This window comes from Scleropages formosus, chromosome 9 (assembly GCF_900964775.1).
Source record: "Scleropages formosus chromosome 9, fSclFor1.1, whole genome shotgun sequence".
Classification (NCBI taxonomy): Eukaryota; Metazoa; Chordata; class Actinopteri; order Osteoglossiformes; family Osteoglossidae; genus Scleropages; species Scleropages formosus.
In genome coordinates, this window is record NC_041814.1 from 12,141,011 (window position 1) to 12,162,601 (window position 21,591).

Below are 21,591 nucleotides of genomic sequence, written 5' to 3' on the forward strand. Positions count from 1 at the left end.
GTCCCGTCCTGGGTGCGTCCCCACCCCTTCAGCCTTGCGCCCTGTGTTGTTGGGTTAGGCTCCGGTTCGCCGCGACCCCACTTCGGACAAGCGGCTTCAGGCAATGTGTGTGTGATTTCCCCCGCCCATACATTAAGAAATTGGTGCACTAAGATTAAATTGTGCTTCTCTTAGAAGATACTCTTCTAAACAGCTTCAGCAGTGGGGACTGCAGTCAGTGGCATTGACCGGACTGTTCCTGAAAATGCTAATAGTTCTTGAAATGTGAAGAAGAAATACACAGTGTTCATTTTCCAATTAAACTAGAGTAATGAGTAAATTTATTTAAGTCATTTATAAAAACATTTGACAAAGTGAAACATACTGGCAGTACTGAACTATAAGACGGATAAAAATAGTCATAGGACAGAATTTCTCCAGTGAAGGTGATTCACGGAGTCCAGCCGTGGCTAAATAATCTTCAAATTTTCACGAGTTACAGAATGTACTCTTCAGCTCCAACCCCCAGGCTAAAAAAAAAAAATTAATAAGCTCAAAGCAGAACTATTGTGGCTTTGACAAAGAGCACAGTATATAGTCACCATGTGCTAAACCTGTTCTTTGGAGAGGAGCTCCATCGTGGGGGTGGATAGCGCAGCCACAGCTGGGAATGAGTAAACAAATGCAATAAAAGTAATATTCAGCACTGTCACATCACAGGGTTTCGCATGTCTGCCAGCGACGTACAGGACGTCGTCTCACATCCTTCTTTTTTCAAACGTTACAAAACAGGTGCGGTTTTCAATTAGAAAATTAAGAGCATTTTGTTGACTAACAAAAAAATCTGGTGTTTATTTCTTTTTTTTGTAAATGCAATTCAGAGGTTTGTTTTGCCACTCCTCTAGATCTATACTATGAGGTATACAAAACTAATATCGAAGGATTGTAAACATCAGCGTGTCACACAGGACTGACTGCTCATATACATCCGGACACAGAAGTACTCGTAGTCGTACAAAAAACAGATGGCCGCGCTGCTCAGTGAGCGCGTTCAGTTCTCCAGCTTCTTGTTAATGAAGACCGAGCAGCAGGTCAAGGCACCGTCCACTTTAACTTTCTCGCTGTTGGACACAGGAATGAGCGTGTAGTCCTTCAACTTCTCAAACACCTGCAGAAGACAACGGCTATATTATAAAACTAGTTCAAAAACAGCGAGGGTCCCACACATAATATTCAATATGAAATAGCGTTTTTCCCTCTGTCATAACAGAATATGTCCATGATATGCTCACTAATTATGTTTTTTTTTTGTTTTTTTTTTTTTTTTTTTTAATTAAAATCAAACAAGATTTTTGGAAGCAAACATACAAGCACTCATTTAAATTCAAAGTGCAATCCAATAATTTCTTTACAAAAGACAGGAGATGTTACTGCAAGTTACTCCATCTCAAAAAAATCCTTATAAACTAATGTGTCATTTTGTGGAGGTTGTCCAGGCGAGAACTAATGTTTTCCTTGGGTCCTTCCAAGAAGGACTACTTCTTTGTATCACCAGGTCTGCACACCAGTTGGTCTGAATGTCGTAACCATGATCAAATTCCCAACCAGTGATGTCAAGAACACCAATCTTGCTATTACTGCACTTAGTATAAAGCACACTGGCCAGGAGCAGAAGCTGGAAGCGTCCATTTCACCACACTTCACCATGGCGTTACTAAATCCATCGCCTCATGCAGTTCTCTCAGAGTTTTACAGCTGAATTCGCTGCCAACCGGGATCTTCTTACAGCAAAGCAAATTTATAAGTTCAGCAGGGGCACTGGGATTATGAGAGCTTCGTCTACTCGTTTAATTAATCTCAAATGAAATACTGTCAAGGAGCACCCTCAGCAAAGACTGAAAAAAAATTCAATTTTACATTTGATACAGGCAGAAGAAATAACTGCGCTAAAAGAGCATAAAGATCTCGTTGAGAATTGTCTGAAGTAAAAAAAAGAAAAAGAAGCTAGACAGGCCAGAACAACGAGAGTGACAATTCGTCTTCTGGTCAATGAACCAGCCAAAGTGCTTTAACTAACTGGTCCACTTGGGATGCCCCATGCTTTGTCAAGACGAACCAAAAGCAGGCTCACTTTAGCACTCTCCGGGTATTCCTCCGACGTGCAGTATAGCAACACATGTCCTTTGTCTGGAAGATTCATATACACGCAGTTGGCAGCTATGTCATCAGACACAGTCAGCTTGTCGTAGCGATGATCACTCATCTGCTGCATGACCTACACAAAAGCAAAGAGACACTGCAGGATTTCACAGCTATATGGGGGAATAGAATACAGAAATGACAAGTGGCATTTTGTACCTTAGAGCTTACACCATTAATTCAGCTATTGTAATAACACCACAGAAATAACAGAAGTGACACAAGACAAGAAGCGTTCGCTATATTGCAATGTTTTATTAAAAACTGAACTTTAAATATCAGAAAGACATTAATGAGGCAGTATAAACACCACATATGGTATGTTGGTAATGATGACATTAACATATATACCTAGTTACCATTAAACACGGAGTTGCCATGACTCTCCATTTAAACCCCCTGTTTGATAGTAAAAAAAAAAATTACTTGCCCTGGAATGAGACATAAGGACCTGTTTTGCTTCCCCTTTTCCTGATACCTTGTCCTGCCTAAGAATTCCACAATATGAATCCAGCAATCCTGAGCCGTTGTCCTCTTGTCCCATGTTTGTCCCAGTATAGATTTTCTGTTCTTTCAAGAATGGTAGGAGTTGAATCACTCGGGCTCATCACTGCCCTGTGCTTTGGTTTAACAATCCACCAGGAGTCCACATCTGCTTACTGGGGCATTTAGAGTAAATGTTTGAGGTGAGATGAAGATCCTTTCTTTAGGTGAAACTTGAGCATCTGCGTTTCCACTCAAACGGTCCGTATCATTTTTACCGACAACTTTCTCGTGACGCATTCGCGCTTGCCACATTTGTACGTAACCTTTACGAATCTTCCACAACAGCAAAAACATCAAAACAAAACTAGACAGAATACGTCACAGCGCTAATAGCTAGTGGTTTGGGGGAGTTATCGAAATCCGATGGCTTCCTGTTGACGCAAGTACATCTGATTGATATTTAACACGCGTTTCCAGGAACGCTGCCCATGTGGTTCTCTCTTCCCTACAGGAATGTGATCAGAAACCTCTACGCTGGGGTCCTCTGTCCATGCGTTTGTATAATGGCTAACATATCCGTGCCACACTAATTCAACACGATATAATTACTGGCGATGATCAGAGCGAACGCCCAAGGCCACAATATCCCATGCTTATGTCAGACGTGACTGCAGAAAATATTTGTAGAGAATGACATCATACCTGAAACTACATTACTCGTCAGTTATTATTGAAATGGTTTTTGAAATGCATCCCGTACGCCTTCCATCTTTCCCATCTGTGAGAACTTAGGGGAAATCTACAGAACTTCTGTAGCACCTAGAAAAGACAAACGTTTGGCCTGCAGCGTACACACGTGCCCATATTTACTGCCTGTGACAAACTGCAGTGTAAAATTCTCTAAAACTCTTGCAGGTTTTGCGTCTACACTCAATTTACGTTTTAATTTACAGTGGACAGTTAATTTAGCTGCCATTTCTTCACAAGAGCAGCAAGTCTCCAGGGAGAAAAAAAAAAAAAAACTGCCAATACAGTAAGAAACCAACCAATTAAAAGATGCAGTCTGGCCAATTAATTATTAAGATATTAAATAAGATCACAAAGCACTGAAATGAAACCAGAACTAAAGATTCAATACCAACTATTTTTTTTTTTTTTTATATGTAAAGGGCATTAATATTAAGAAGCAGTATTCGGGGACTCTGGTTTACCAGTCGGTGGGAGAAATGTACCAGGCTACTTCTGCAGGTCTTAAATGGAGAAGGATTAATATTAATCCATTCTATTAAATAAATCCAGTTTTGTTCTAAAAACTGATCTGTTACTGACATCAGTATAAAGGTAGCTCACTGGTCAAATTCCTACTGCCAGTAAAATAGACAGTAATCAGTTATTAAAGAAGAAAGAGGGGAAAAAACAGACAGGTAGACACCAAAAAAACCCAAAAGATTCTTCAAATGCTTGTTTCGGAAATAATGCTGCAATACTCCACATGGCCGGCTGTAAAACCTAAACAAACGTTATATTTGCTAGAGATACGTCACCTCAAGAAGAGTAGAAAAGATTACAGTGCACTCCCCATTTCCACACGTTTCTCACACATGTGTACTGATGCCAACCACAAAGTAGTAATAATAATTCACAGATCGAAAGCTGAACTATGCCAGGCTTGGTGATATCATGCTCTCAAGCTGTTCAGTGCAGCGAGGCAAATCTGAATTCACTTTCTGTCTCTGGCTGCCTCCCTTACCTTGAAAGCCTTCTGTGCGGGTTCGCTGGAGCCAATCGCTATAAGATCTGGTCCTGCCATGCTGCAGAAGCTCTTCAGGTGCAGACCGTCAAGCACGGGCACTGGGGACACAGTATAGTCCTGCAAAACAACAGCAACCTGCTGGGTGGAGCTCAAATGTTTCATTCATGCAAATTACTAGTTTAGGACATGACATGAACCTGTACCAAAACACTACAGGTTTAAATCCCTCTGACAGTACCATTAAGTAAGGTATTACTAACCTACACTGCTCCAGTGAAATAACGTGGTAAAAATAAATTAAAAAAATCCATGCTGCTTTTTTTCTGGGGTGAGGGGATTAATGTAATGTATATGTAATGCATACATTTCCTGTGGTGACTGTTGCCAAATTCGGAACGGTACATCATTCCATACAGACAGATTGCAAAGAGGTCCTCATCATACATCAGATGTGGAAAAACCACCAAATCAAAATTGCAAAGCATTTCACCTAAGTTTCCTTTCAAATTGTTCTTCACAGGCAATGGTGCCTTTAAACTAAGCTTTACGTTTGTTTTGTACAAAGGGAAAAAAAATCAATTCAGCTGATATAAAAGTAAAGATGTGATTGTTCAATTTACTTGGTATTGCTTCCTGGGTAAGATCATAAGTGACGGGGGGGGGGGGGGGAGACAAATGTTCTGCCAAGTTCTTAACGGTACGGAAACGATAAAATAAATGTTTTATTTTACAAACTACTTGCTTCAATATGTCCCTAGTTGACCCAGGATAAAAGTACAGGAAGTAAAATATCTCCAATAAAAATAATTGTTTTGCACGTAGAACATGATAAATAAATACAAGCTGTTTTGTACTGTTCAAATTTTTAAAAAAAGAGAGGCACTATGCAACAAATAAAGCAGTTTTTATTCAGCTCCTTCCTGAGCTGTGGGTCAGCTGGTGAAAAGGCAGGTGGCGAAAGTGCCAGACTGTATACAGGGTTGCGGTGAGCTGGAGCTCAACCTGGCAACACAGGGCGCAAGGCTGGAGGGGGAGCGGACACACCCAGGATGGGACGCCAGTCCATCGCAAGGCGCCCCAAGCGCGACTTGAACCCCAGACCCACCAGAGAGCAGGACCCAGTCAAGCCCGCTGCGTCACTGCAAACCCCCCCCAGGAAACCCTTTTGGTCATATTTCTGAAGAAAAACTGTGGGATAAAATATATGAACCATCGGGATGACACACATGAGCAGCTGAGTGCGGAAAACTACGCTCAGAACCGACTGACCTTGAATGCATCTGCAAGAATCTCTGCTCCACGCTGGTTGGTTCTAGTGGATAAGCCCACGAAGAACTCTCTACCTGCCCAGAGACCAAAGACAGAAAAAAATTGAGTCTAAAAATGACAACACCTCCAAGGAACGGAACAGGAGCTGACTACCTGTCACGTGGAACTGATTTCAGTATTGGGGGAAAAACAACTGTGTGAAAATTAAACGCATTAACAATGAATGAGCCGTATCGGTGGAACCATAAACAGACACACAAACTAACAAATATATTATTTGTGGCTGCTATAAACCCGCCATTGTGGTGGCAAAGCAGTAGGTAACATAGTGGTTAGAACTATCAGATTGCAGCTGAAGGTTCAACCCCCCCATCGCTGCTACAGAATGTGAACAAAGCACGCACACACACACACACACACACACACACACACACTGTCTGAAACCACTTGTCCCAGCCTAACCCAGCAACACAGGGCGTAAGGCCGGAGGGAGAGGGGACACACCCAGGACGGGACGCCAGTCTAACACAAGGCACCCCAAGTGGGACCCGAACCCCAGACCCACCAGGGAGCAGGCACAGGCCAAACCCGCTGCGCCACCGTGCACCCCCCGCTGTGAACAAAGTACTTGCCCAAAATTTCTCTGTAGAAATCACCATAATGTATGAATGATTTTAAGTAGCTCATTATACAAGTCGATCATTACAAGCTGCTTTGGAGGAAAGTGTCACTAAATGAAACCATGTAAATTCTGAGGAACTGTGAAGTGAAGCCAGTTTCCTTTACTATGTAATATTTATGATGCGCGTGTCACGACGGCACACTGAGGAACCAAGAATTCATTTCTTCCGTGTGGTTTCTCGGGGAACACAGGCGTGTTTCATTCAAGGGCCGCACCTGTAAACAGCACGTCTCCCCCATCCAAGGTGGCTGAGTCGTCATCCATTTCCACTATGTTCAAGTTCAGCTCCTGCAAGGCCTGCTTCATTGCTTCCGTCTGAAATAAAAGGCACATATAACCTTGTTAAACAGACGAGTCAGACACGGCGCTCTCACATGACAGAGAGGACTCTATTTATAGAAAAATAAATAAAAAGGGGGGGGGAGCAAACAGCACTCAGTGTATGGTGAGCGCAAGTAGGTATCCATGAGCAAACATTTGCGGTTGACTAAAAACTATCCAGTACTGTCATATTTAAATGAAGCCAATAATTCCTTTTTAGCTCCAAAAAGGCACTGGAAAAATGTCAAACTGTCACACGAGACACACAAGAAGTAGCAATGAGGTTATGTGAGTGACACAGAGTGTGTGTCTCATTGATGTATAGATGAGTGACCCAGTGTAAGTAGTGTATCTAGCAGTGTAAATCACCTTGGTCAATAAGGTGTGTGGGCTCATAACGCTACGTAGAGTTTGTCGGAAGTCGCTTTGGAGAAAAGCATCTGCTAAATAAATAAACGTAGAGCCACTGTTTAATGATCAGAAAGTGCTGGGTTCAACTCCCCACTCCTGCTGTAGAGCACTGGATCGACTCCCTGAACTCTCTATATACATGGTTTATTTACAAAGTTAAGAACTTACAATATAAACTTCCTACTAAGTTGCCTTGTGGGACAGAAGAAAGAAAACTTCATTATAGCAATGTCACGTCTAGCTCAACCATATCAGCGCCAGGTATCATCGCTGTGTAAATTTAATCTCAATGTATAACTGCAAAATAAGGTTTTTAAACCACTTTTCTCAATGTCTCTGTACTGTTTATAACTATAGTATCAGAAAAAAAAAAGTTTTTTTTTTTTTTCTTTTTAAGAAAGACATATACTTAGCTCACAGGCTGATGTGTTCTGCTAGGGGCATGGGTACTTAACGGTGAGAAAACCTGGAGCGAGAAAGTAGACAGCTTGTGAAGTCATGTACTGTTCCCCCAGAGTCGTATCTCACGGTGAGGTCAGACTACATGATAATGCAAGGACTGCTTCTACTCAGAGTTGCACCAAGGCATGATATCTGTTAAAGCCCTTCACTTCAGTGCTTCACATCCATCACTATGGTGAGAGGAGCCTTCTGGAGGACCCTTGGAGTGATCTGGACAGCAGAAGGCTTCATGAGAGAGACAAGTGCACCTGTGTAAACAATGAATGGCTTGTCCTCTGTGGGGGGGGGGATCTAAAATGCAAACATGTAAGGGCTATCAAGAAGTGCAAGCAAAGCACAGTTGTCCACACTTGCACTCAAATTTCACGTAGAATGAAAGCTAAGAAAGAGTTAAAGACCATGCAGCTTTTGCCTTAACACATCCTTTATTTTACCATAACATTTTTGTCATGTAGGTGCAATAACTCAATTTCAAATTTTTACATCCTTAAAGGGGCAGCTGTTAAATCAAATGGTGTGCTTTGCAGTTCATGTTTGTTTTGCACGTGAGCGAGATCCAGCAGCGGGTCTAAAGCGAGGTCGGCTCTGCTCTTCCACGAGCCACCTCCCCTCAGAGCAGCTGAGGCTTCGGTTCCTGTGTGCGACGCGCAGGAGCTCCTGCAGTCACAGCTGCTCGCTCCACAGGAGCATTCCACTTTAGGAAGGGCAGCAGGTTGCATCAGCCTGAAAGCATTTCCTACTGCATTACGGGACAACTTGTCCATAGAGACAGGCACTCAGAAGTCTGCCCACACTGGAAAACAGGCAGTGGTGAGCTGGGACTGGCCATGGAACTGCCTTTTGCCATCAACACCAGACTGGTTGAACAACACATTCACGCGTGTGCAAGTGGTTAAAGAATTGGGCTTTTAACAAAAAAAGACCTTTGCACTCTTGACCAACATGTAACTTAAATTCATTAATATCCAGTGAAAAGCACAATTTGTGCAGAAGTTACAGGTATAGCCTTGCAAGTGGAAGGTCCTGGGGTTTGGATCCCCACTCTCACTGCAGTTCCCATGAGCATGAAGCATACCCTGAATTGCTCTATTAAAAACTACCCAGGGGAATAAATGGATAAATAACTGCAAAACCACTTTTCTAAACATTTTACGCCAGCTTGGACAAATTCCAGAAAAAAAAAAAAATAAATAAATAAATTTTACTGTGTCAAAGTACCTTCTAGGCAGTCCATTTTTGAAAGAAAAAAACAAACAAAAAAAAAAAAAAAAACATGAAACAGAAGTTTATTGAAATTTTTATTCCAAAAAAAAAAAAAAAAAAAAAAGTTTGTGAAGTAGTGTCATCCCAAAGAAATGTAAGATTTTATTCTGTATGTTCCATTCTTGGAATGCCAGTACAAAGAAGCTTAGAGAAAAGAAAGTACAGAACACCATTTCTCTTTATTTGCAATTAATCAATGCAATTACAGTTACATGCTGAGAATACCTGGCTCAGACATGGCTGCACTTGATGCGACAGTTCCATAATGAAGTTCTCTTTCGCCTGTTCCTGTGCCCAAGACAACACGCAGTATTAAATTCATATGCTAAGCGCCATTCCATTTCCTCGCCCCCTTCCCCCGACATTTAGTTACTCCCAGCAGCCTACGGCGGCGCTGGAGCCTGGCTTTGAGCAGAACCCGAGGATGAACGTTCCCCAAAAGCGATCATGGACGATGGCCAACTCAACTTTCGGGCCCGAGAGTCCTGAAGGTTATCCAGTTACAGTGCACCATCAACAGCCACTTTGTTCGGTTTGATCCATTCAAGAGCTACAATGGGGCAAAACCCGTCATATTAAGCAGTCCATATAAAATGCTAAATATGTTTTACTGTATATTCAATTGACTGCTGTCATCAAGCTTTTGTGACTCATGTAACAAAGGACAATGGTGGCACACAGGGGCGAGTGGAGCAGGTTGCCAAAAGGCTGCTTTTTACGCGTGGTGAAAAACAACACCTTCCCTGTCAGTTCCTCTCTGCCTGCTCGCCACGGATCTCCGAGATCATTAGCACAGAATGACACAAAGGTAACGGTGGCCACATCCCAGGCAGAAACGTTAACAAAACGATGTGTGAAATGGTGCTTTTAACTACATTTTTAACCTAATAGTTGTGGTGTGTCCAGAGCATCACGTGATCTGGCATCATATTTTGAGAGATTGCTTCCTTGTTAGCATCAACTTGAGCAACAAAGAGAACAAGCAACTGCTTATTTGACTGCTCGCCAATTATAGTTGTGCAAGTCGTGTAGCGGTTAGAGCTGCTGCCTTTGGACCACAGCATTGTAGGTTTGAGTCCTACCACCAGTTGTAGTAGCCTTGAGCAAGGCACTTACCCTAAATTGCTCCAGTAAAGTTACCCAGCTGTATAAATAGCCCAACACTAAGTTGCTCCGGAGCAACGTCAACTAATTGAATAAATGTTGTTGCCCTTCTTGACTTACCAATGAATCATTTTCAACTTACTATGAGATTAGTGTAAAAGATTGCTTTTGGAATCGTAATGAACAAAATTTCCTCAGAGGAACTTGGTCACTACGGAATTTGGCCCTTATCTCTTAAGCTTTTTTTTTTAAAAAAAAAAAAAACGTTTTTGATTATCGCAGCAGAACAGAGTCAGAAACAATACACCGAAAAATTGCCAATACCTTAAACAAGCAAACGATTAAACCATTTCACAGGTGTAATCACTTACTACTAAGAAGAATGAAAGGGTTCTAGAAATTGCAAAATTCCAAATTATTATGCAGCCGAAATGTTAGTTTTTGGCGGGAAAAAAGAAACATATGCATTTTATGAAAAGTAATGAATGGCATTCCTATTAGTTTGCAGAAATGTAACATCCACCCCCACCTTACAAAAATCCATTCCCAAAAAATAAAAAAAAATAAAAAAAAAAAATTCTTGGCAGTAAATCTTCATAAGGTTAAGGATTAGAAGAATTCATAAGGTTAAGAATTGTCACAAGTCAGACAATTACCATTAGTTTCAATGGTAAAACTTTGTGCTCTTTGTGTACTTAGGAAAAAAGAATAAAATACCAATATACTCAGATTAAATATACATATCAATGCCTCCCCGCAATTAAATCCCCCATTTCTTCCCATGTTCATGTAGGTTTACTCTGAGTGCTTGTTTCCTCCCAATTTAAAAAAAAAAATTTTTTAATGTGAAATGGTGAATCTAAATTGCTCTTTCTGCGAGTGCTACATTGTTCTGTTGTATAAATGGGTAATACTAGTTAATAAACACTAAGAAAAGCATCTGCTAAACAAATGGATGTAAATGTCTCGTACCGCTCAGCTGTCGTGAGGGGAGAAAAATCCAAACTTGGTCCTAGTAAATATGAAGAAACGCTTCATAAGTGAAATGCTCTTACCCCGAAAGAATGTACCTCGGGAATAACTGCACCGCACATGTCTCAAACCCATCCTCGCGGGGCCACTAAACCACATTTCCAAAAAGACTGGAAGTTCAAACTATTTTAAAAAGAAAAATCAGTGCATGACCAAAATTACTGCTGCTTAGTCATTCATTCAAATCAAAGGCTTTTTGGCAAAAATACAAAGCAGATAAATGCCATGCTTTGTGTCCTTTATCACTGGCTGTCAGACCTGTTGAAGCTGTAAGCATAATTGACATGGATTGTCAGATGGTGACAAGGAAACAATGACCATGTTTCACCTTCATCGGGGCCTTTTGCAGACGCTGCACTAATTACAATAAATGAATGGTGATGCTCATTGCTTCAGAGTCACGACAAAGGCTTCCCATCTTACGCCGAGTTAACAAGTACTCTAGGCAGCAAATTGCCTCGTCCCGAGCAACATGTCCCACTGAGCCAACACAGACCCCACTGTCCTCCTCGGCATCCCTCCGCTCGTTCTGGGGCGACACCATCAGGCCTGGGCTTCCGCTGCCCAGCACTACAGCAGCAAAGGAGAACGTCAGTTTTCAGCATGGACCACGTACACAACTCGCAGTATATTTCTCCATGAACCATCCTTGTATGCTTACCCTCCCTAAGGCTGAAACTCCTGACAGTAATGCCTGACATGACTTAAAGTGTCCACAGTACTGATCACTGCCAGGAACTCCGCAGGCCTTCAAAGCTATATTTTATTTAATTACGTCCATTCAAACGAGGCCACATGCGAAGGTACGGGTGCGGATCTAGGTGACGTGTTGGCAGTATATAGGAAGAGCCTTTGCTCATCACCTGTCGCAAAACTGGGACCCAAAATAGCAGGAGATAACAATCCACTTCCAATTCTCACTTATTCTATGCAGAACAAGAACACTTTGTGTGAACTTAGAATGGGGAAAAGATGTGCTAGATTCAACCCAATAAATTATGACAAAATGCACATTAAGCGTTGTTAGTCATTGTAACGCGCTCGTATTTTTCCGCAGAGATGTACAGCACTTTGGAGAAAAGCGTCCGCTAACGTGAAAGTAAGTCTCTCGTGAGTAAGTTGGGAAAGAATTTCCATCTCAGACATGAGTATAAAATGGTCAACTGTCATTTGTTGGAGAGAGGAAGACTTTTTATAGACGTCGAGAGTCAGCAAAGCGTGCACCGGGATGGGGAAATTACGCAGGGGACACCAAATATCCCACGATATCGACACTCGCTCTCAGACAGCGTAGACCACAAACTACGGGACCCGTTGCGAATCTGAAAAGCATTTAAAATTCATGAGTGCCACCGAAGCTAGGCCGTCACATTCCACTCATTCCTGAATGGATGGGAACAGGGAGCAGGGAGGGAGTGCGGACCAGCTCCAGCTTTTATATAATCACAATGAAAGATACCGCATCAAGTGGATGAGGACCCATACTGGAGGATTTTTTTTCTCCCCCTAATTTAAGCCACAAATTGCATTCTATAGGTGCTCCAGGGACTCAATGCGTCCTACTGGCCATCTGCAACAAAGCACAGCTCCCTATTCACGTGTAACTGAGGCTGCTTCTTGAACACTGATAAGATTTAGGTGGAACAAAGTGCTTTCCAACAAAGCCGTCTCAATGTAATTACAGCCATAGAGAAGAAATGCAGTACAGCTCATTTTCACCTCAGTAAGATATATTACATCCTACTTAAATGGCTGTGGAGGACTATGCATGGCATTTATGGTTTAAAGAAAGGAAACTTTCACAGGATGGACAAGAGGTTCCATTTCAGCACCATGTTTTCCTCAGCGTTACAGCGAGCCATTTAGTAAAGGTGGCGAGAGAAAGAAGACTAAAGCAGCTGGCTTACGGTAAAAAGTACACTGTAGAAAAGCAGATGGTAATCAAAATGCCCCTGTAAGAGTACCACTAGAGAAAGAGACACCCTTTACATATCTGTACAAGAAAAGGGTGTTTTAGAGGTTAGGCATTGTGACAAGTGACAGAACGGATGCCCATAAGGTTCAGCAGGAGAATATGATCATGTATGTTCCTGCTTTCTCCTCAACATGAATTTCTAGTAAGAGGTAAATTTGGGAGAGGGGGGAAAAAAAAAAAAAAAAAACCAGGTAAAATGTTTGCTAAGCCCATAAAAACAACACGGATGCAAGCCAATAGAAATGCATTCAACATCTACATTAACAATCAATTTGGAAAAGTTAGTACTGATGGAATCACCTCTGTACTTTAGCAATTTACACTTCTCTACTGCACATTCAAAAGCTTGACAAATAAAGAAAAATATCCTCTGGCAGTTAAGAACTATTTTAGCCAAAAATAAATAATAAATCATTGTGGTACATATTGTAAATGAAATTTAAATGGAACTGTATTACTATATCATGCTTTGCAGGGACAGCTGGTAGCATAGTGGTTAGAGCTACTGCCTTTGGACCCAAAGGTCGCAGGTTCCATCCATTCCCCCCCCTCGGCTGTGGTGCCCTTGAGCAAGGTACTTACCTTAAATTGCTCCAGTAAAATTACTCAGCTGTATAGGTGGGTAAATAACTGTAAGCTTGTAATAGCTGAAACCTTAACATTGTAAGCAACTTTGAATAAAAGTGCCAGCTAATTGTATAAATGTAAATGCAGCAAACTGGACACCAGTTAATGTAGATGAACTGTGTACTGACCCAGTGGCAAAAAAAAAAAAAAAAAAAAAAAAAAAAAGATCTATAATCAAATGCCATATATCAGAAAACACTACACAAATGGTCATAGGTAAGGGCTTTGATCATACTAGTGCATCTCCAACATTGCTTGCTTGTTATTGAGAGGAAAAACAAGGACTGCTGCCAGATACTTTAAATTCAACTCCTTAGAAATTAGGAGTTGAGAAGGGAAAAATGCAGACCTGTAGCTAAATTTAAGATTTATCCATCCAATTTAAAAGAAACTGAGGGGAAGTGAAGTGAGCCAAGTATATTACCAAGTCAATGCTAAGCACTCTTTGGAGAGCTGGCCAGCAGAGGCTCAGAAGAGACTCAGTTAAAGGCTCTCACAATTAAACTGAGGAAAGAAGAAGAAAAGAAACAAAAAGGACCTGGCAGTGAAGGATATTTTAATGTCACGTTGCATTCCAGCTCTCTGGTCCCCCAGGACTTTTGCCTCCAAGCCCTCCACCACCATGTGTTGGGGGAAGACCATCAGATCTCATTTCCTCAGAAAAATTATGTTTTACTCTTTAGAAGATGTCAACAGGACCTCTGGAAAACACATTTACGGCAGATCCTGAGACACCACATAAGAGTGAGGTAAGAATTGTTTTGATAAGGCTTTTCCAGAATTTACACTTGTGATTGTTCATTCACAAGCAATCAGTGTTTTGTGAACGTAACAAACCAAGTCACTTCACAGAAACACCCAGAAGAAACGGATCCCTTGCTCACAGAACTTTACATTATTTCTGCTGAGGTAAGCATGCAACAACCACATGATATTTTATTTTTTAAATTAAGACTAAAGTTTTGCTGTCATTCTCTAATATTGTGGCAAAAACCAAAGGGGGGGGGGGGGGGGGGGGGGGGGTGTTAAATATGGGTATTTATACCACGGGAACAAATTTCAATTCCAAGATGTATAATACCACATGATGTATTCGCAATACTTGATGCATTTTCCAGTCATAAACACCAAATTCCAGCTTAATACTGTGAAAGAGATTCACTCAAAGTGACTAACAATTTTGCCTTATAAGGTCTCAGATGAGAGCAAGGAAAATCTGGCCTTAAAAAAACTCATTTCACACAGCTAATAAATGTGCTTCATCTGCCAAAATGGCACTTCCAAGACTTTATAAACTAGACTGCTGACAAATATATTGTGTATAACGATACAGAAAAAAAAAAATGAGCCCATCGGACCACGTGGGGAAATACACCCAGCATTCCTGAAACTAGTCACCAAGAACCAACTGCTGTCGTAACCGTCAGCGCATGGGATGCTATAACAGCGCAGACATAGGACCAAAAGGCTAATCAGGAAGGCTGGATTCCACAGAGCACTACTGGAGGTCATTTCTAGCATGAGACACCAGGCTCTATGACAAGTCCTCACACTACGAATGGGAGGTCACCTCTTCCTTGCTGCCGATCGAATGGTACTGAGCCTGATCTGTGCTTTTCCAACGCACATGGCACCACCCCAATGTACTCTGCCCTGTCCTGTGTAAATTCAGTACATTTATTTATCTGACCAAGTTAATCATTGATATAACGTTTAGTTGCGGAATGCCATTAACATTTAACACTACTCAGTAAACAGGAGTAAAGTTTTATTCAGCTGTTTACCGAACAGCAGTTCAACACTCGGACCAGCGCTGGGGAGGCAGGATATTGAAACAAAAACAATATACTCCTTACATACATTTAGAGTGGGCGTAAGCTACTAACTTCTCATTGGTCACATTCATGCGTTTACATAACAGCACTCGGTTACTGGATAGATTTGGCAGTTTCAAAGAACATGTGCATGAGGACAGAAGGAAGAGAAAACATGGGTACATCATGAGAGTGAGGGACATGGGGTACAGGACAAGATGGAACAAGGGCACCCAAGGCAGTCATGTGTACATGACCTCTGCTGTTTGCAGTCCAAGAGCAAACAACGGGCAGCAAAAATCAGTCTCTCACATTTAACTACTTATCCCTTTGTTTTCAGTGTACGCCTAAAATTTTGTATATTGTACGCTACTGCAACTAAACAGAATTTCCCACCGGCATTAAAACGTTCCGCTGTTATTCAAGATAACCTCTGTATTCCCCATTAGACTCAACTATATATATATATATATATATATATTATATGCAGCTACATGTGCACTGGCAAAAATGGCAGTACTGGAATAACTGGCTATGCGACAGTCTGGTGTCAAAAGCTCATGGTTGTGAATGTATGCAACTTTGGAGAAAAGCATCTACTAAAAGGATAAATGTAAACCTATAAGATTACAAAACAAGTTGTAAGTTATAAAGCCCTTTGAGAGAAACAACAGAACTAAGCATGACAATCTGCACATTGTTTTATGCTATGTATTTACATAGCAGCTGTATTTATAAAGTTAGTGCCCTTTAATAGATTCACAATTCAGTACCATTTATTATAAAATGGTCAATTAACTGTAAAGTAACTGTGCAAAAAAAGCCAAAATGTTTTTAAATGTAGTGTTAACTACATTTAATTGAATACATAGACAAAAAGGAAAGAATTTAAGTGTTGGATTTAACATTAAAATTAATCACAATAAAAAAATACATTGCCTCTTCCAGATTCTATCATACATTTACACATTTTGGAACACATTGTAGGGTAACCAACACAATCAGTCAGATATTCACACAGTAAAGGGATTTTCGAATCACCAATCCCCCTGAAACACGTCTTTGGATGTGGGAGGAAAGGGGACCACTCACACATTTTTCCTGTTATTTTTCTCAAAATTTGTGAGATGTCAAATCAAAGGCTCAAAGAAAATGGGTACTATATTATATATATCTCCCACAAAGCAGATTCAAAAGCAATTTGAGTAAACCTGAGTTTTGTGAAAAGACCAGAATGAGATGTTTGTAGTCAGATCAGAATTTCTCCTTCTGTTAATTCCTCTGTGTCCACTTACCAAATTCTTCCTTAATCCTCAATTTCCAAACATCCACTTGAGCAGAGACTTAAGGTGCCACCTGAAGCAACAGGGCATTAGAGTTCAAGCAGCATCCCACAATTTTCCACATAAGACAGCACAATCAGATTACTCCATCTATTGCTCAAAAAAAAAAAAAAAAAAAACAATACAATCAATCTGAATCACCTGCATGAACGACATGACAAACTGCTGGAGCCGCTTGCAGTCAAAATGACAACTTTGAATAATTTCTTTTTAAGTGATGACTAATAAACCCATTTATGACAATACATTTTGAATGAAGTGCAAAGGGGAACGTTATTGAATATAAAGGTTCTGAAATGCAGATCTGTATAGTTATTATACTAGTATAAAGGGCAGACTTGCATCATAAGGGAACTCACTTCAGTACCAAGTAGCCTTGGTAACAATATTGTTCACGTCTCCTTTCTCACATTGGTAATAGCTGTAGTCAATGACCTTCTGCGTTACCATATGGGCCCCGACTTAAGTTTTAACAGGTTGTGGCACCGCGGGACAGATTTCAGGAAGTGCACGCGGCAGGTGAAGAGCTTCTCGTTTATAAGTTATCCCAAAAGCAAAGTCAAACACGTTTGGGTAGAGGTATGAGCTCGCAGGTGGCTGACATTGCCAAAGCTTAGCAGTAAACATCCGTTCAGCTACGGTATTACAAAAAGAGCTGTTCTGTGTGAGCTTCATTAGTCAGAGACACAAGATGGCTAATTAAGGTTTACCAGTGGTCTCAGTTGATCTACTGTTATTGTATTTACGGAAGGATGAAGGAAGTCTTTGAAGGTGAACTCGGTCATCCAAATAGACTTCTCCTCTTAAATGATTAAAAATGACTTTCTGTTCATCTCTTGCCAATGGCTCCTGTTCAGAAGGGTAATTAGGAGGATTATTACAATAATTCTCAATTGTGCACTGAGTGCTCTTGACTGGTGTGACGACATTAAAAGGCATGATGTCCATGTTATGACTGGCCATTGTGGACAAGAGGTTGGCCAACAGGAAGCAAAGATTAATCTGTGCTCATTACTGTATGTACCCACTCAGTCCTGGCCAAGTCTGCCCAGGACACACACACAAGGTGTACTACACAAGTAGTCTAGAAAGATATAGCACGTGACCCAAGAAGTAAAGATAAAGCACGGAGGTTCTCGGTTCTGGCTCCGGCTCCATTGTGGTGGAATGACCTCCTTTCTCTCTCACTCAGAACTGCAGAAACTGTTTACATTCAAGAAGGGTCTGAAAACTCAACCTTTTCCAGATCCATTTTGCCCAAGATCTCTCCAGCTCATGTATGGTGTAAATGTTCATGCACTGTAACTTCATGATCTTCCCCAGATAAGCCTTTACACACCCACTACTCCGGCATTGTATGCGATTGTTTATGTATCTTATTCTTAAAAAAAAAAAAAAAAAATTGGTAGGTCATCAGGATTCATCTATCCTGCGTTTTTTGCACCTACTCATGCAATAAACATCGGTGCATCAAGTAGAAAGTAACAAACTGGGTTTACTTAAGAATCACACGTGTGCAGCCATGTCTTTCTCCTAATATAATGCACAAATTGTATTTTTGCTGAGGTGTACCTTGCTTTGGAGAAAAGCATCTGCTAAATGAATAAATGTAAAGTACACAAACACACAGTTTTGCACTAGAAAAAGTATCCAAGCTAAGTTTGCAATAGCAGCCCTGCCGATGTAGAGAGCATCTTAACCCAACATGCCCTCTTTGAGGAGAATGGAAATATTCCTGTCTTTTCTGGAAATTAATGTTTATGCCTTTTCCGAATTAAGCTCTTGGACAACATTTGAACGGCAAGAGACAGATTATGCGTAAATGATTATGAAGCATCTTGGACACCTGCCAAGCATCCAAACAACGGAGTCCAGGAATTGGGTCTGCCTAGTCAACCCATGGGAAGAAGTCTTCTGGCCACCTAAGAGTGTTTTGCAGAACTGGGCACACTCAATCCACCTCAGAGTCGGCGGTTCAGCTAACATGTTGTTACTCTGAAAACAGCACACAACACCGGGTAATAATTATTCCAAAAACAGTTTTCGGGGGCACCACGGGGGTGACGGCTACGGTCTTGCAATCTGCGGATCCTGTTCTGGATTCCTGTTCCTGCGGCACAATGCAACATGTCTGTTCAAGCTATTTACCCTGAACTGCTCCAGCAAAAGTTGTTACCCAGATACAGAAAATTTATGGGTGCATCACTAACCAGACAACCATACAAAACTAAAGTTGTCCATGACCCTGGAGAAAGGCATCAGTTCAATAATGACAACAGAAAGGAAGAGATAGATAGATAGATAGATAGATAGTGTGCTCTTCGCTAATTAGTTGGACTAGTTCATCAGGAGCGTCTATGCACTTTAAAACACTTTACCTTTTAATGATCCTTAGGAAAAGGCAATTAATTTATTGTGTTACATACTGAACTTTACATGGATTCACCATTTATTTTTATACAGCACTGAGCACGGTCGGTATATTTTTACTCCGGTCATTACGGTAAGGACTGATGAAGAGCGCAATTATATCATCATGTGAACCGGGATTCTTCTTACATTTAAAGCTCCTGCCGCGGAGTGACGGCGCTCGAAAGCGTGGCTCGAGCTGTGGGGGCAGAATCAGTGAGCGCGCTCTCCGCGCACCCCGACGACGGCCATTCATTCCCCCCACCCCATGGCACTGGCATTACCCGCCGCACCGCATCTTTAGCGCAGCTTAGGTTAGGCCTTTCGTTTCGAAATGAACGGGGGGGGGACCCGCCGCTGTCGGAACCGGTACCTCCTTCCTCCGGCTCGGCGCCCCGGGTCTGGTGACGAGCGCCGTGTCCCCGCACACCACGGCCGCGTCCTCCACGAACACGCAGTCGGGGAGACTCTCGTCCGCGGGAAGCTCGACCACCTGCAGCCCGAGTCTGTGCTTCAGAACCGCGACGTAGTGCTCGTGCTCGCGCAGCGCTGCGGCCAAGTCCACCTGGGCACTGCACGTCCTCAGCGCTCCCTCGCCAAAGGACGCCGGAATGGCTCGCACTACCGAGTGCGTGAATCTACCGAAGGGGGCAGTTAGCGCAGTCATGATGTTCTGCCTTCCTATAATGATGTCTGTGCCGCCGAACCGCGTTTGCGTTAGCGCTTTGATTCTGAGAATGAAATGATATCAAAGCGCGTCCGCACATCAGTAACGATAAGAGCGACACCGACCGCGGCTCCAATAAGTGTTCCGGTAAACAGTCACGTGACTGCAGCCCCCCGGGGGAGCGGCCCCCCACGTGCACAACACAAGCACAAACAACCGCACGCGACAGGTGGTAGCCTCGCGCAAGTTAACTGTGATTTATAAACGATGATAATTCTCATTCAAAACCCTGATTTGTTAGCCTCGCTTCATTCACAACATATGAAGATATTTTTTTTTAAAGGCAAAAACACTTTATCCTGCACTTTAAATTTAACTGCCTCATTTCATTTGGATTTCTCTGAATTGAAGAAATCCTCTAAATGAGTTAAGCCAGTTGCTGAGACCCAATTAATTTCCAGGATTTATCACCCGGGGTATGGACCCCAATAAGCACTGACAAAAATATATATAGACAAAGGCTCATTAGCCCTTGTGTAATTTCCAGTCAGTAGTTATATAATACAGCAGACAAAGTACATGCCGGCATGATTGGACACAGCCCAACGAAACATTAAATGATCTGTGGTTGTGAATAGATTGGCTAAACTGTAACTGTACATGTCAGCTCTGTGCCAACAATGTGGCATTGCTTGTAAGATGCAGTTCTTGCTATACTTGGCCTCTGGATGCCAGCTGGTAGTGCTGGCGCTACACACTTGGTGTGTGTCGGTGTGTGGGGCCTCCCAGAGCGGGAAGGGCCATCGTGGCTAAAAGTGTCTCACGCACCTCCGACAGTCTGCTGGTGTTGGGACTGTGAGTGAACAGAATCGTGTGTGCTTTTTTAAAATTTTCCTTTACTATTTTTTTCAACAATGTTTTAAGTATCTCGCTCTGTTTCAAAGTAATGATCACAGGGTGTGACTGTGTTTTTTTCTTTTTCTTTTCTACATGCATCACTAGCATGTCTGTTAATAATGAAATCTGGTCCTCCATAAGTAATGCACATAAAGCTGATTCAATACTTTTCACACAAATTCAAAGTAAAACCGAACCACTGCTTTATGTAATGAGTTACAAGTAATATGCACATGCATTACAATGTTCAAGACCCATGGATTCCACACCATTGTTAATGATGAGCATGACAGTTTAGGGTTAGGGATCCTTTGGCTTTCTCCAAATAAAATTGTGTCCAGTTTTTTAAGATTGTCACAGTGGAGACACATGTTTAGATTTTTGCTTCTTAGTTTCAGCAACTATCCTATTTAGTGTGTCTTTCTCTGCTGGAAAGCTTTGAATTGTGCTGGGATATTCTATTGTTTTGACACTGTTTCCCTTGCTAAATTGGTTTTTTTTTTTTTTTTTTTTTTTTGGATGCACCCGGATTGCAGGCATCCATTACTTGGTAATTTTTATGCTCCTGTCAGCCGTCTATTGTTGCTCTAGAACCTTACTACAGTATTGATAACTACTTGTCCAAGGCAGGGTCCCAGTGGTTTCATCAAAGTGCAATTCAATGTTTTTTATAATGACACATATTGGTACTTGAATTTTCTTCATAATGTCTCAACTGTATTTCTGCCTTTGTAGTTTTTCTTTTGTTTCTTAACAGATGTGTCTTCTTCATGTAATGTTTCCACTATTTAGCCCATAGCCTATGTGTTCTCCAGCTTTGTCCACTGTTTATGTAGTACAAGGAATGGCTGAGAAAGGCCAAGTAGGATGCCTGACACACTGAGATTTCTTTGTGACC

General features: G+C 41.7%; 1 protein-coding gene across 1 annotated transcript; it reads right to left on the minus strand.

Moving 5' to 3' along the window:
• Positions 1-372: 372 nt before the first annotated feature.
• LOC108923475 (N(G),N(G)-dimethylarginine dimethylaminohydrolase 1-like) lies at positions 373-19,937 on the minus strand. The gene is made up of 6 exons (XM_029255182.1): positions 19,503-19,937; positions 6,584-6,683; positions 5,687-5,760; positions 4,415-4,534; positions 2,111-2,254; positions 373-1,147 (listed from the first exon to the last, which is right to left on the minus strand). Exons 1-6 carry the CDS (start codon positions 19,794-19,796, stop codon positions 1,031-1,033), a joined length of 849 nt encoding a protein of 282 aa, XP_029111015.1. The 5' UTR covers positions 19,797-19,937; the 3' UTR covers positions 373-1,030.
• Between the last annotated feature and the right edge of the window lie 1,654 nt (positions 19,938-21,591).